At 40.5% G+C, this 15,807-nt stretch overlaps 1 protein-coding gene across 5 annotated transcripts in view; it reads left to right on the top strand.

Moving 5' to 3' along the window:
- The window catches only part of celsr2 (cadherin, EGF LAG seven-pass G-type receptor 2), a 229,031-nt gene that overhangs the window by 171,803 nt on the left and 41,421 nt on the right, over positions 1-15,807 (top strand). For all 5 annotated transcript variants that reach the window (XM_068007462.1, XM_068007464.1, XM_068007463.1 and 2 more), the window contains exons 9-14: positions 2,714-2,880; positions 5,698-5,883; positions 8,811-8,924; positions 10,482-10,656; positions 13,494-13,635; positions 14,485-14,605. In XM_068007462.1, the coding sequence (XP_067863563.1) occupies positions 2,714-2,880; positions 5,698-5,883; positions 8,811-8,924; positions 10,482-10,656; positions 13,494-13,635; positions 14,485-14,605 (905 nt within the window). The remainder of the gene's footprint in view (positions 1-2,713; positions 2,881-5,697; positions 5,884-8,810; positions 8,925-10,481; positions 10,657-13,493; positions 13,636-14,484; positions 14,606-15,807) is intronic.

The following is a 15,807-nucleotide window of genomic DNA, read 5'->3' as shown; positions in this document are numbered from 1 at the left end:
TGGTATGTCATTAGTGTCCTCTACTTTGAAGACAGATACAAAATATCTGTTCAATTCCTCTGCCATTTCATTGTTTTCTATTATTATTTCCCTAGTCTCATCTTCTAATGTTTACTTTAGCTGCCCTCTTCCTTTTTATATACTTGTAGAAGCTTTTACTGTCAGTTTTTATATTTCTTGCTAGTTTACTCTCATAATTTATTTTCTCCCTTTTTATTATTCTTTGTCATCCTTTGCTGGTTTTTAAAGTTTTCCCAATCTTCCCAATCCCAGTGGTTTAATTTCTTTCCAGACACCTCCCCACCACACACATGCCCATAGAAGCAAATCCATCTGAAATGACAGAAAAAAAAAGTACTGAAACAAAAAACCCCATGTATATGCATAGTTGCTTGCAGCAATAACAGGACATGGAAACTAGGGATTTGCACAAAGGGAATGCTGTTCTTTTATTCTTATGTAGCCTTATTTTACTTTAAAGGGATGAATACGTCAAAGTAAAGTGAACCAAATTCAAATATATACATATTAATCCAAAATAACTTAAATTCAATTCATTTTGGACCTGGAAGTCAGCACAATTATGTGCATCTCTGACATATGCTGACTTTCTTTTGCTTTTTAAAATAAAAACTTATATGCTGACCAAAGTGGGGGCTGTCAGTGCTGTGGATTGAAGTGTTTTTTTATGTTTTTCACTCAGAGGCAATGTTAGGTCGCGTAAGGAACAGGTTGGATGTATGATCTTCCTCTGCTCTAGCCCAATGAAATATCTAAATCCCAACTTGAGAAGATCTCTCAAAAAGCATTAGTGTAACATTTTCCTTCCCTACACCAGGCAGCCTTTAAGTGTAATTTGATGCTGAAACTAGGGCAGTTTTGTATTGTAAATATTCATCCACACAAGTGTTTTAAGACTTTTCCAAGCTCAATTCAACATCAACAACAATTTGCATTTATAAAGCACGCTTAATGTAGTAAAACGTCCCAAGGCGCTTCAAAGGAGTGTTATCTGACAAAATTTGACACCGAGCTACATAAGGAGATATTAGGACAGGTGACCAAAAGCTTGGTCAAAGAGGTAGGTTTTAAGGAGCGTCTTAAAGGAGGACAGAGAGCTCGAGAGGCGGAGAGGTTTAGGGAGAGAATTCCAGAGCTTAGTGCCTAAGCAGCTGAAGGCACGGCCGCTAATGGTGGAATGATTAAAATCGGGAATGCGCAAGAGGCAAGAATTGGAAGAGCGCAGAGATCTTGGAGAGTCGTAGGGCTGGAGGAGGTTACAGAGATCGGGAGGGCGCGGCCATGGAGGGATTTGAAAACATGGAGGAGAATTTTAAAATTGAGGCGTTCGTGGACCGGGAGCAAATGTAGGTCAGCGAGCACAGGGGTGATGGGAGAACAGGACTTGATGTGAGTTAGGATACGGGCAGCAGAGTTTTGGATGAGCTCAAGTTTATGGAGGGCGGAAGAAGGGAGGCCAGCCAGGAGAGCATTGGAATAGTCCAGTCTAGAGGTAACAAAGGCATGGATGAGGGTTTCAGCAACAGAAGAGCTGAGGTAGGGGCGGAGACGGGTGGTGTTACGGAGGTAGAAGTAGGCGGTCTTAGTGATGGAGGCTTTCATCGCATTGCTTTTGATAATCATTTGTAAACAGTGAATATATCACCCAGTTGGGTAAAAGATACAGTTCTCTACTCCAATACCCCAGTTAGTTAATGCACTAATACTGGGCAATACAGATTGAGAAGGACTCTGGTTTCAATGCTTGTCTGTGCTTTAATTCCTGGCCAAGGGAAGCAAAAGTCAGCCAGGGTTCCTTCTCCTGATAGTGATCCAGCAGCCTGTCCTGGAGCTGCATGTATGTGGACGTCTGGTCAGGTGAGGAGAGGATAATGTTTGGCTGCAATACCCTTGTGGTGGAATTGCCTGGCAACTACTGATAAATGAAAAGTGGCCAATTAGATGAGTATCGCAAAATTCAGCGCTTTCAGGAGAAGGGGAAGTGAGGAACTTGGTTAAACAAAGAGCTGGGGAATGCATTTCTTTACTCCTAGGTTGCTTGACAACATCCAGGTATCCATTTTGACAGAGAAGTGAGAGGACAGACTGGACTAAATGTTCTCCGTGAGTGCCAACAGTGCTGTGGTTCAAGCAGGATGGGTTGAAGGGTTGTCAATTTTCTCCCTTCCCCTCTATGATGGAATATATCTTTTCCATGGGACTATGTGAGAACCAAAGAAACTCATCGCACCTAATCGCTAACTGATTTATCTCTTCTGTTCTTTTATTTATTCAACCTTGATGTCCAGCACTATGAACCTTGGGCCTTCACCTTGGTTTGTCAATTTGAAAAAAAAACAAGTAACAGGCAGCTCTGATATTTGAACGCACCAGCTGCTCGCCAGTTTGAGCTAACAGACTTGTGTTAAACTAATGTGAGTGAAGATAAGATAATGTGCATTGACTGTTTGGCTTCTTACATTTTTCCCCATTTCAAAGTACATCTTCTGAAACGCAAGTAGAATTTGCAGCACAAAGTGCTCTTTACATGCAAGAACTCTTAAAATTTGCAGATGGTTTATTTTTAGTTTCTTTAGGCTGCTAGTTATTAATTAATAGTGCTGTGAATTGAAATGTAACTTTATGGTTTGGTTAATGTTTCATGTAAACTTCCCATAACAATATAGCGGTGAACTGATTTTTTTTGTTCCAGTAATGGCCAGTCCCCAGCGGTTCCTGGGTAACAGCCTTGTCTCATGGAGTCATCTCGTCAGCACAATCACTTTGCCCTGGTATATTGGGTTGATGTTCCGTACACGGCAAGCAACTGGCATCTTTATCCGAGCAGATGCTGGTCAGTTCTCAACAGTCAGCATTGAGGTTGGTAATTTCAGACATTGAAACCTTTTTAAAGCTTTACAAATCATTTGTGTGGATATATATAATACACACACACACACACACACACACACACACACAGAATGTTACTGTATGTAACCTGGAAGAACCATCAAAGAATGGGGAATTAGGTGGGTTGATAGTACAATGCCTTGACTTATTTTTTAATTATTGAAATCAGCTATCAGGAAGGATGCTAGTATGTTAAAAATGAAAACAAAGATTAAAGAATACAAATCCTTTAAGGAAATATTTGTACAGTGGGCAGTCCATAGTGTATTGTTTGCTTAACCCTTAGACTGCAGCAGGCCCAGGAAGATTCTTTTAGCAAGTTTTCAGCTCACACTATTACTGAAACAAATATTAATATTACATAATGTCAGAACCAGTTTAACTGTTGTAATATTAACCCTTACCTACTAAAGTAAGCACCTACAACACAATTTTAATTCAAAGTAAGTTTTTTTTGAAGTAAACACTAATTTGCTAATCCTGTCGTCTGTTTCTTCCCTTTACTATTCTCTCAATGTTATATTTTTATTTTAACTTAAACTTTTCTTTTAGTATCAGCTTGGCTCAGTAGCATTCTTGCCTCTGAGACAGAAGGTCATAGGCTGAAGCCCTACTCCAGGGCTTGAGCACTGAACCTAGGCTGACATGTCTGTGCAGTGCTGCGTGGGTACTGCATTGTTAGAGGTACCATCCTTCAGTTGAGATGTTAAATGGAGGCCCCGTCTGCCTGATCAGTAGATGGAAGTAATCCCATAGTATTATTTGAAGAGCAGGGATTCCAGTTTCCTGGTCAATATTTATCCCTCAAACAAAAACACTACTAAAACTGATTATCTGCGCACTTATTTTGTTGCTGTTTGTGGGACTTTTCTGTGAGCAAATTGGCTGCCGGCTTTACCTACATAACAACAATGACTACATTTCAAAAAGTAATGCATCCTGAGGACATGAAAGGCACTATATAAATGCAAGGTATTCATCTTTACGAGTCTAAACTATCATATATCTTATTCTTTCTTTTATTCTAACTTTAAATCTTTTAGTTAATTGTTTCCATCCGTTTGTAAATGGGAGCAACTTTCATAAATGGATTTTTCACTGACTGAAAATCAGCTTTAAAGCCCAGGTGTTAAACCAATTTAAACCCCAAATTGGAAATGGTTATTCAGCTATGTGACCAAGCTACTGTTCCACACATCAAACATTAAAAAGGCTGTACCAATTATGTAATTTTATCAACAATCTCCAGAGCCTGACAAAACCCAGACAAGTAAACTCATGTATGCCGCTGAATGGGTTAATAAGCATTCTTGGAGATGTAGAACAATTTTTTTTCATCAAGGTCTTCCAGTTTTGTGTTAAGAGCTTTCTGCCATGTCTGAGTATATCTACCTGTAAATAATACATCTGCCAGAAAATTAAACATTTAAATTTCCCATGTTGCTCACCCAGATTGTATACAATAATGATGACAGTTTTGAGCACTGTCTTAACAGAACGGTTCACAAAAATTGAAACCCATAAAATAAAATATTAACTTCTTTTAATGGAATTAGCCTGCCTCAATTCCATTTGTTGATTATATATTAATGATTTTACTGCTTAAATGTGTAGGCTGAAACAGTTTTATTTATCATATAAAATATACTCTTTCTAAACAAAATAAGTACCAGGATTGCCACTTTAGAACCATGCCATTTTGGGGAGCTGTAGCTGCCAATTTCTGACTCAACCTGAGGAACCTGACCCAGTTTCCCTAGTCTGTGTGTGATACATGGACAGAGGCAGTAGGCCATTTGGTTCAGGTGTCCACAGAAGTTAGCAGGCCTGGACAAATTAAGGTTGTGCCACACACCATACACTTCTAAATGAATACATTTAAACAATTGGAAACAAGACACATTCAATGGGGTGAGGAAAAGTTAAAGTTTTAAAGAATAAAAATATAAATGGAACATGATGGCTCTATCATTGCCAAATGCAAGGGTTCTTAGACACTTGGGATTGTTAATATGATGGCAGCCAGCTGACCAAAGGAAGTCAAGCACAGAGACCTGAGGTGCTCAATGTGCCTCAGTGTGGCCAATACAAATGAGGGGCAAGAGTAATGTTCATTAGGCCTCCGAAATTCATTTAAATTGGGCAACTGCCTCATAATCAGGCTGGATTATCAATCAGAGTGGTGGTCCAGAAACACCGTGAGGCTGCCTTTAAGTTTATATAAAAGTGCAAATTGGGTACCTCTGCCCTTTGTCCTTCTTGAGACAGATGCTCCTTGCCCCCTTTCCCCCCACATGCCTGGTGCCCCCAGCCAGTGCCTCTCCCTGTCCCACATCAAGAAAGTTCTGGCACACAGTGAGCTTCCAGCTGCCCTTCACTGGTCAATGGTGCCCGATGATGGAGCCCTGGCCCTCCCAGCACATCATGAGAGCTGCAGGTGGCACACCACTAATTTATATACCCGGCTGAACCCGGGTTAGCACGCTGTTTTATGTGCAGGCATGGAGAGTCTGAACAGTGACAGCACAGGCAGCGCTGCATGAGGGTTGCACAATTGGCCCCATGGAATGGCATTCAGACTGCCTCAGACTCATGTTACATATGAGCCTTAACTATCAGGAGAAGGAGCCTTTCAGTCTGCCCTGGTTGACATAAATCCTGCTCCTAAAAACTAGGGGATACATTATGGACACCTGGACTGTGAGGAATAAATGGTATTAGAAGGTATGGTGCTGGCTGTTTTGTTTTGATCCAATATACTTAACGGTGATATCACTGTCTTTTCAGCTCAGTGAGGGAAATGTGATGTTAAGTGTGCATCGTTCGAGCAGCCAGGTCACAGCGCTGACCGTGGACCAAATAAAAGTGAACGATGGTGATTGGCACCACTTGCAATTAGAACTTAAAAGTTCCAAAGATGGCAAGGAAACAAAATACACAGCTCTCATGTCTATAGACTATGGACATCACCAGGTAATGGCTGTCAATGTGAAAAGGTATTTCAAACTTTTAGATTTTCAATTTTTAGAGGGAAGAATGAAGAAAATTGGAATTGGTGTGTAATAAAAGCTGTCTGTAAATATTTTGCTTGTAATTTCTAACTTGGAGTCCCCTAATGGCTCAGTGAGTAAATGCACTCCATGATTATGGAACTGAGCTATACAGATCAAGCAGGTTTTATGTTCAAGTCATGGGCTATGCTGAGTTTGCCAAAAATATCTGAGGAGACAGTGGTGTAATTACAGTCGGCAGGAGTGACCCTGGGAAAGGGAAAAATCAGAGAGGGCTCTTGCTGCTGAAACTGTCTATCATTCCTTACAGGAAGTGTGTGCGTGCACACAGACCCTGAGTAAGGAGATGGTTGGTTTTCACTATGGTGACTTCCATGATGAATAGTCAAATGACACTGTGTCCAGACTCACTCATGAAGAATGATCAATTGAGTGAGGTACTGCAAGGATGCCTCTTGAACCTTATCCCAGAACAAGTCATTGCCTTCAAGAGAGGAGGGACAAAGACAAAAATAAATAGAACTGAGGATGTATGACCATTATAAAATTCCAAAACGATCTAAAGTCAGCACAATTTAATTTGCACACAAAAAATGGTGTTTGCTGAAGTATCTCATGAATACCAGTTCTCTACAACTCTGGGGTCAGTGCGCTGTTTCCCTTTTGCATTTGAAAATTCAAGTCATGTCCCCAAATAGTGAAAATCCAATCCCCAGTATGCTATAAATCTAAATCATGCCTTGATACATTAAAAATCCAAATCCCTATAAACTAAAAATCCAAATCACCTAAACACAAAAAATCTCAACCTCACATACCATTTTTGCTTTTCACTTCATCACCTGGTCTGGCCTGTTCCTCCACCATCCCCTCTACTACCTGTATTGACCATTACTCGTTCCCTGCCAATTACTTTTCTGGATTTTCATCCAGATCTGATGCTGTAGCTATTGCCTCCATCACCAATGTATCCACCTCTGCTGTGTGTCAAAGGTTCTGCCTCAACTCTTTTTAAATTTCCTGGGCCTAGAGGGTGGGGTGAGGACTCTTTCCTCATTGGTGCAAGAAGACCCCGTCTTCATTGGTTTAAATCCACCAATGAGGGAGCATCATTTTTTAATCCACCAGACCTGGGAATTTTAAAGAGCTGATGTTGAAAGTCAGTGGTATCCACAAAAGCACACAGAAAAACCGTGGGCCAGGTAAAAGAAACTTGCAGGTCACATTCGACCCATAAGCTTCGCCTTGCACACCCTTGTTCCACAGCATGAGAAAATGACTAACCAGCGGCGGATCCAATCCCCCTCCCCCCTACACACACATGCACATTCCACACGTACACACTTGCTCAAACATCCCAGCTTTCAAAACCCACTTCAGGGACTTAAACCAGAGCCACCATTTGCTTCACCTCTACTACTTGAAATGCTCCATCAAGATGTGTTTCTGTGCATGTATAGAGCATTTTTGATTGAATGCCTTCCTGATGCAGGTGAGAGCTTTGACTTCACACAGATGCATGCATTTGTACCACAGCTGATTTTGATTAGGGGCGAAGCTGGATTTGCTTTGAGGTAGGAAAATGAGCAAAATTCAAAGATAATCTTTGAAATTCAGCGATTATTGCAACAATTATTCACTTATCATTCTGTCCTTGTAATATATAATCAAAGGGTAAGGAACAATCTCATTTGGACAGTTCCTACCCTGCCAGTGCGTATTGGTAGATAATTACTATGCAAGTTAAAAGCATAGATTGCTTCTGATTGATTGAAATCTTAACTCAGTAAGGTATCTACTTAGGTGACAGGTCACCAATGTCTTTTTAATTTAATGAAATATTGACACTGATTTCATGTCAGGAGTTGGAAAATGCACTGAATTCCTAGAATACAAGAGATGGTTATTAGCAGAAATAAACATTTGAATAAAGACTTTAAACCATCGAAAATCTAGATTCTCTGAATCTGGATATCAGCTTTGCACTACAAGTCGCTGAGCAAAAAATATGTCCAGAGGACTCTCAGCAAAGTTTATCGTCAGGAACTCTGGATGCACACCAATGACTAAAGCACGAGAAGCTCAGACACATCATTACCCCCCCTCCTACTAGAACCCAGGAATCAGACCTATATCCCCATAATCACTACAATGCCATGTAAACAATGTACACAATCTAGCAACTCACCATCAGAAGCACTTCTAAGCTTCAGCAGAAAAGAAACTCCTGCCTTTTGCTGTCATTCCTAAGCCCTGCTGCTGACAGAGAATGGAAGTTTCTGAATGACAGGAAATACCACCCTTCGTGTGACTTGTTTTTTTAAAGTGGGTAGGGTGAATTTTTGTGCTCATCAAAGGTGAGAGGTCAGTGCTGAGAAATAGAACATTGCCCAGTCTCAGCATCCAGCACTTCCAAATCAGGCTGCCACAGACACGATGGGCTGATTGGCCTCCTTCTGCACTGTATCATTCTATGAGTTAAATGCAGAACAAACTTCCCCCTAGTCTGCACCAACTTCAGAAGAGCATCTCTGTTACTTCAAAGATCTTGATTGTTTGTTTGTTTTTTCATTTTCCCATGCTAGCCATCCCTGTGTCACATCTGAGTAACACTGCAATTTAGTGCATGGTCAGTTTTGTGTCCATTAAGGAGCAGTTTGAGATAGCTCTAATTTCATATTGCATAGCGTCCTAACAGCCATCAGAAAGGGCAAACTTTTGCCACCTTTTATAATGTGTATCCTAATGTGAACTGATAACTCATTGACAACTCAGAATTGAAGACCCTGCATAGCTATGAACCAATATATTTGTCAGTTTCTCTTCATTTTCAAATTGTGATAATTGTGATAATTTGCCCTTTGAATTCTTATTCCATCCACTTCACAGACAATGGTGGAAATTGGTAATGAACTGCATGGGCTGAAGCTGAAAACAATCAGTGTGGGTGGAGTCTCTGGGAATAACGGCAATGTTCTTCATGGGTTCCGAGGATGTATACAGGTACAGCAAAGAGCAGGATGACTGGTCACTGTGCTGCTGATGTTAATAATGATTTTCAATGTAATTGAACAGGTTGTGTCTATACTCATTGGCATTTAGAAGAATGAGAGGAGATCTTATTTAAACATACAAGATTCTGAGGGGACTCGATAGGGTAGATGCTGAGAGGATGTTACCCCTCATGGGGGAATCTAAAACTAGGGGGCATAGTCTCAAAATAAGGGGTCGCCCGTTTAAGACGGAAATGATGAGGAATTTCTTCTCCCAGAGGGTCGTGAATCTTTGGAATTCTTTACCCCAAAAAGCTATGGAGGCTGAGCTATTGAATACATTCAAGGCTGAGTTAGACAAATTTTTGATCATCAAGGGAGTCAAAGGATATGGGGAAAGCGGAGTTGAGGTAAAAATCAGATCAGCTATGATCTCATTAAATGGCGGAACGGGCTCGAGGGGCCGAATGGCCTACTCCTGCTCCTATCTCTTATGGTAATAAGCTTACAGTTATTTGTTTCTTCAGATACTCTTATGGATAAATTAATGTTTTATGGTATTATATTCACATTCAGTATTAGAAATGTTGAGTGGACTTTTCTCCCCATAAAAGCTCAGTAGGTAATTGTACTATGTGGTGTAGTACAGAGCCATAGAAACCAAGAAGATCTCTTATTCAATCCCTGGTCTGCATTGAGATCGCTGATGTGAGCCAAGGTGGCAATTGACCAACAATTGGCCTCAGCATCCTCAGGTTTAGGAGGTGAAAAATTAGCAAGGGTTCTTGACATTGTTGCTCTCCCGCAAGCCTCTGCTGGAAGTGCACATGTGTAGACGTTTAGAAAAATAAAATCAGGCTTGTTTATGTTGGCCCTTATGGTTAAATAGCGCACTGACATTTACTGTTCAGGCTCAGACATTATAAGGTACATTCACCAATTCTGTGTTCACAGCAAGGAATTATGCATGAAAGAAGTGCAGGTCAGAGATTGGTCTACAACACTGATTCTCCGCTAAGTGTGCGAGATCAGTAAATTTGCCCTGAAGGGTTGCCATTCACTGGTCATCATCAGTGTTGCTTGACAGTTGTTTCATGTCAGGTACACAGTTGTGCTTTTGTCTGGGGCTTGGTCCTTTTGTCTTGCAAATTGGAATATTGCGATTCCATAACCTGTCAGAACTAAGTGACTCTTGCCCAGTTGACAGTGGGAGAGTTTGAATATCTGTGAATCCTGGAAAATAAAACCAGGCCCTCTGATTGTGAGATCAATGCTCCACTTCTAGTGCTACCACACTGATGTAAAGAGCATCTCTTGATTCCAATAGAATTCTGCAGCTATAAAGCTAGAGAGTTTCCCTTAGCAGCTGGTTTCAGTTATCGAAATTATTGTTCACAGTTGCCACTGAAAGGAAACCCAACTGACATTTCAATTTGATTCCAAGTGTGGAAATTCAGAAAAAAATGCAATCATAATGCTTCTGTGCCGAGAATGATTAAAAACATACTGAAGCAAACAATTTAGTTGCTTCTGTGAACCACTGTAAAATTAACGATTTCTTCCTCAGGGGGTTCGAATTGGTGAGACCTCATCCACGGCAGTGGCATTGAATATAAACCATGCTGAGAAGGTGAATGTGGAGAGAGGCTGCAGCATTCCTGATCCCTGTGACTCCAGCCCGTGTCCTACAAACAGCTACTGCAGTGATGACTGGGATAGCTACTCCTGCAGCTGTGACCCAGGTAAAGATTTACACCACTTCAGTAATGGGGTCATCCAGGAGCTCAGCATTTTATAGCCTGTGTGATTCTCTTTAGGTCTTAAAACACCAAGGCAGGCTCATGGGATTCAATATAGTGATTTTTTTTTAGGTTTAATGTCCCAAAAACCATCCACTATAATCTCTAGATTTGTTACCATAAAAACCGTTAAACATGTGGGTGTCATTATGTTGTCACATTGCTATTCAGAATAATGTATAAAGTGGTACATACTCACTCGAATTAGCCAGTATTGAATTTCAGTCCATAACTGACTGTTCTGTGGAAATCCCAGTGTCCGGTGTAGTTGATCTTGGTGCCTGCTGACTGGCAAACTGCATAAATTTCAAAGAGTAGAATTGCATTCTGTTAGCTACTTCAAAGATTGGAAGGGCAAAGACTCTCTAGTGATTAAGTAATATAAATGTTAAGTACTTCCCTTAGTGATGTCCCATATGTTATTTATTTTCACTTCCAAAATTGGATCTAAAAATAATCACATTTGGTTAGTCCTTTATTTGCTCAGTGAGGCCAACCTGAATGTCTTTTGAGTCTTTTTGGCATGTTTTAAAACAAAAACTTAAATAGGAGTGCGTTTTTACAAGCCAGTTAGGTTAACATGCATTGTGAGAAAGATGCCTGAGGACATTCTATGAAATACTATGAAGACCTAAAGAGCGCAGGTGCCATAGGAAGCAGTCCGCATGATTTTAGAATAGATAATGCCCTCCAAACCTACTGGGATTCTTTAAGGGGTTAACTAAACTTGTGGTTGAGGCTGATTTAGTAAATGCAGTTTACTTGAATTTTCAAAAACCAGTCAGCAAAGTTCCTCTTGAGACGAGTCGGGAAGATTGAGACTGATGGAATAGATGACAAGTTATTTCTAATGGTGTCTGTAACAGACTGATAACAGTTGTGATGTGGCATCTCAAACAGTGTACACGGATACAATGCAGTGAAGAGGTGGATTAATGGAAGCAAAACATTAACTTTGAACTTCTAACTGTGGTTAAAATAAAGCTAGAACCGTGAAAGCTCCGTTTTCAAGGCAAGTGCTAAAACTGTCTGCCCTAGATTGACATTTCCATATACTTTCCTACCATACCATTTAGCGTAGATACATGGAAACTATTACCAGGCTTCTGGGAAAAGGTGGGGGGACAAAAAGGAGACTGGTGGAAGCAGCTGACAGAGCATGTCCCTTTATCCAGCCACCTGGATCTGTGCATAGAGCAGATTTATCTGAGTGTTTTAATTGTACACATTGAATATATTTTTTTTTAACAATAGCAATAAGGTAAATTCTTGTAGAATTTCTGGTGACGAGTTAAGTGTTTCATTTTGAGTGTCCGTTCCTCTGATGCTCAGCACTGAAAATAGGCTCCAAGGATAAACACCTGCACCTGTAGTGATGTTGTGTGTATGGACTTTCAAAAGGTGTTTGATAAAGTACCACATAATAAACCTGTTAGCAAAATTGAAGCCCATGGGGCAATGGCTGCGTGGATACAAAATTGGCTAAGGGGCAGAAAACAGAGAGTAGTGGTGAACGGTTGTTTTTCATATTGGAGGGAAGTATGCAGTGGTGTCTCCCAGGAATCAGTATTAGGACCACAGCTCTTTTTGATATATATTAATAACCTGGACTTGGGCATACAGAGCATTATTTCAAAGTTTGCAGATAATACGAAACTCGGAAATGTAAACAGTGAGGAGGATAGTAACAGACTTCAGGAGGACATAGACAGACTGGTGAAATGGGCAGACACATGGCAGATGACATTTAACACAGAGAAGTGTAAAGTGATTCATTTTAGTAGGAAGAATGGTACAATTAACGAAATGGTACAATTCTAAAGGGAATAATGGAACAGAGAGACCTGGAGGTATATGTACACAAATCTTTGAAGGTGGCAAGACAAGTTGAGAAGGCAGATGGGATCTGTGGCTTTAAAAACAGAAGCATAGAGGACAAAAGCAAGGAAGTTATGCTAAACCTTTATAAAACACTGGTTAGGCCCCAGCTGGAGTATTGTGGCCAGTTCTGGGCACCGCACTTTAGAAAAGATGTCAAGGCTTTGGAGAGGGTGCAGAGGAGATTTATTAAAATGGTACCAGAGATGTGGGACTTCAGTTTTGTGGAGAGACTAGAGAAGCTGGGGCTGTTCTCCTTAGAGCAGAGAAGGTTAAGGGAGTTTTGATAGAGATGTTCAAAATTTGAAGAGTTCTGATAAAGGAGAAATTGTTTCCAATGGCAGAAGGATTGGTAACCAGAGGACACAGATTTAAGGTAATTGGCAAAAAAACCAGAGGCAACATGAGGAAAAAAAAATTACGCAGTATGCTGTCATGGTCTGAAAGGGTGGTGGGAGCAGAATCACTAGTAACTTTCAAAAGGGGATTGGATAAATACTTGAAGGGGAAAAATTTACAGGGCTATGGGGAAAGAGCAGGGGAGTGGGACTAAGTGGATACCTCTTTCAAAGAGCTGGCACAGGCACGATGGGCCGAATGGCCTCCTTCTGTGCTGCATCATTCTATCATTCTATGATTCTACCTCAAGCCATATTACCATCTTTAGTACATGGATGGAAATGAATACCATTGTAGGTCAACTCAAATCATATGTGTTTATTGCTTGACAAATCCTCCTTTTTTCATTACCAGTCGAGCAATAGGCCTTAACATAAACTGGTACTAGACACCCCTTTACATTTTTTAGCCTTGATTTTTCTAATTTGCATTACAATCTGTAGAATTGCAGCTTTTTTTTTAACCAAGCAATGTATTCATGGGAACTCTCCAATTGTTTCTAGGTTACTATGGTGAGGAATGTAAGGATGTCTGCTCCCTAAATCCTTGTGAACATCAGTCTGTGTGTACCCGCAAACCCAGTTCTTCACATGGCTACACTTGCGACTGCTCAGAGCACTACTTTGGACAGTACTGCGAGACCAAGTAAGTAGAGTCTGTGCTCAGTCATTGTCATAGCTGGACTCTTAAGGGCTAGGTGCTTGTTGAAATACAGTTTTTTTTCATTTGGTGAATTAATCTAACCAATATTTTTAATTTAAGGATTCTACACTTTACTAAGAAGCACCTTTGTTAGCTGTTGGGTAGACTCATATGATACACTATCAGAATGATATTGGGATGCTTTTAAAGTCTCTATTGTCATCAGAAATTTCAGGAAAAAAGGTCGTGAAATATTTTCCAGTAGCCTGTTTAGTAAGAGATGGCAGTCATAAGAACACTAATACTTTTACCCTAAATTTATTTCATTATATTTTTCATCCCCTATTTTTGTATTTTAGGTCACTCGATGTCACACCCCTATATAAATCCACATCCAGCCACTCAGTGACCCAAGAAGGGGAGTGGATCAACTGGTTCTGCATCTTTACCAGTGGTGGTCTCTACCTGGCTGATGTGTGAGAGAACCACCCCAGAGTCTGCCTTTCTCTGATGACCCAGTTGAAATTGGAGACTCGGTTTAACATAGTAAACAGTAACAGTTTATGGCAGGAGAAGACCTTCGGTCCACCTAGCCCACCTAACCACAGTATTCCCTTGGTGTATTTTGAATAACCCTGAATCCCAGGGGACTCATGGATGCAAACCTCTGTAACTGTGGTGTGGTACACACCTGAGCTACTAGTGTAGTTACAAAGAAAATATCATTTTGACCAGTCTCAGTGGGATTTTCTTCAAACAAATGTCATTAATGAGATGTCAGTATTGATTTTTTTTCAAATGATAACAGTCTGAATATTTGATTATTCACCAATTTGCATTTTCCACATGTAGGATTGATCAGCCTTGCCCCAAAGCATGGTGGGGGCATCCTATCTGTGGACCCTGTAAGTGTGATATAAGAAATGGGTTTGATGCTGACTGTAACAAGACCTCTGGAGAATGCAGGTGCAAGGTGAGGAATAAGATCTGAGCCGTTAAAGCCTGACAGCCAAACATTCAGTACACAACTTCGCATAAACAGGTGCTGCATACTGGATTTCCCCCACTACTTTTAGTACAGAGTTTGTGTTCATTAATAATGATTTCAGTCAAAAAATTATGTATTGGGTATAAGTCAAAACTTTTACAATATAAAGTAAACTTTAGATTCCTATTAGTTTCCCAGACTGAATGCTTATCCAATATTGAGCTGAATATTTGAAATTCACTGCCTCTTGTTGGGTAAATATTGGCCTGTACTTGCCAAGCTATTGGGTTTGGAGGTAGGAGGTTCATGGTGGTGATGTGTATGATCCACAATATGCAAATCAAATGGTGGCAGCTGGTGAAAGAAAGAAGACAGAACTTGCATCGCTAGTTAGGCCACACGTAGACGAAGTTTTCCTGAATGCAGCTGGTCCAGCGCCCTGGGCAACCCAATTTTTCAAAGGGTGCCTCAAACTGGTATTAGGCCCCTTATTTGCACATGCAATGGCCAGCACCTCTTACAATGCAGCACTCTCTCAGCACTGCACTGAAGTGTCAGCCTCGATTGTCCTGGCGTGGGGCTTGAAACCACGACTGTCTGACTCAAAGTGAAAGCACTGAGCCAAAGCTGGCACTTTAGATTCTCATATTCTGATGCCAAAATAATATAGGTGAAACTGCCTTTTAATCTCTTGAAGCTGAACTGAGAAATATTGGGATTTTGATTTGCCTGACCGATCATCACAAACCTGCACATCAGAATGATTTGTATGGTAGATTTTTTACTGTAGGTGTTTGGAAATGTAGGGCCAAAGCTGTTCGTTCATTACACTTTAATATATAGCACTTTATACATCGAGGAATATAACACCGGTCAAATTCAACAATAAGGCTTGCAAATTGTGGGCTCAAACAGTTCAAAAATAAAAATCCCAATCTCTTCAGGCTCAAGCTGGGAATAATGGTGTTTGAAGTTTAACATCTGAATTTTTATTTTGTTTTATTATTTGGCTGTTAGTTTTACAGCACAGCGTCAGTTGTTACCGGTCACTGTAGTTGGATCAGTCCAAAATGGAAATTATACTGCAACAGTCCAAATAAGACTAACTGAACTTGGAACACCTCCCAGCAATATGTTTGTCAACACTGTTGAAAAATTAATTAAAATGAGAGGAACATTCAATATTT

This window comes from Heptranchias perlo, chromosome 27 (genome assembly GCF_035084215.1).
Source record: "Heptranchias perlo isolate sHepPer1 chromosome 27, sHepPer1.hap1, whole genome shotgun sequence".
Lineage (NCBI taxonomy): Eukaryota > Metazoa > Chordata > Chondrichthyes > Hexanchiformes > Hexanchidae > Heptranchias > Heptranchias perlo.
The sequence above is the reverse complement of the archived record's forward strand: the minus strand, read 5'-3'. Positions and strand labels throughout refer to the sequence as shown.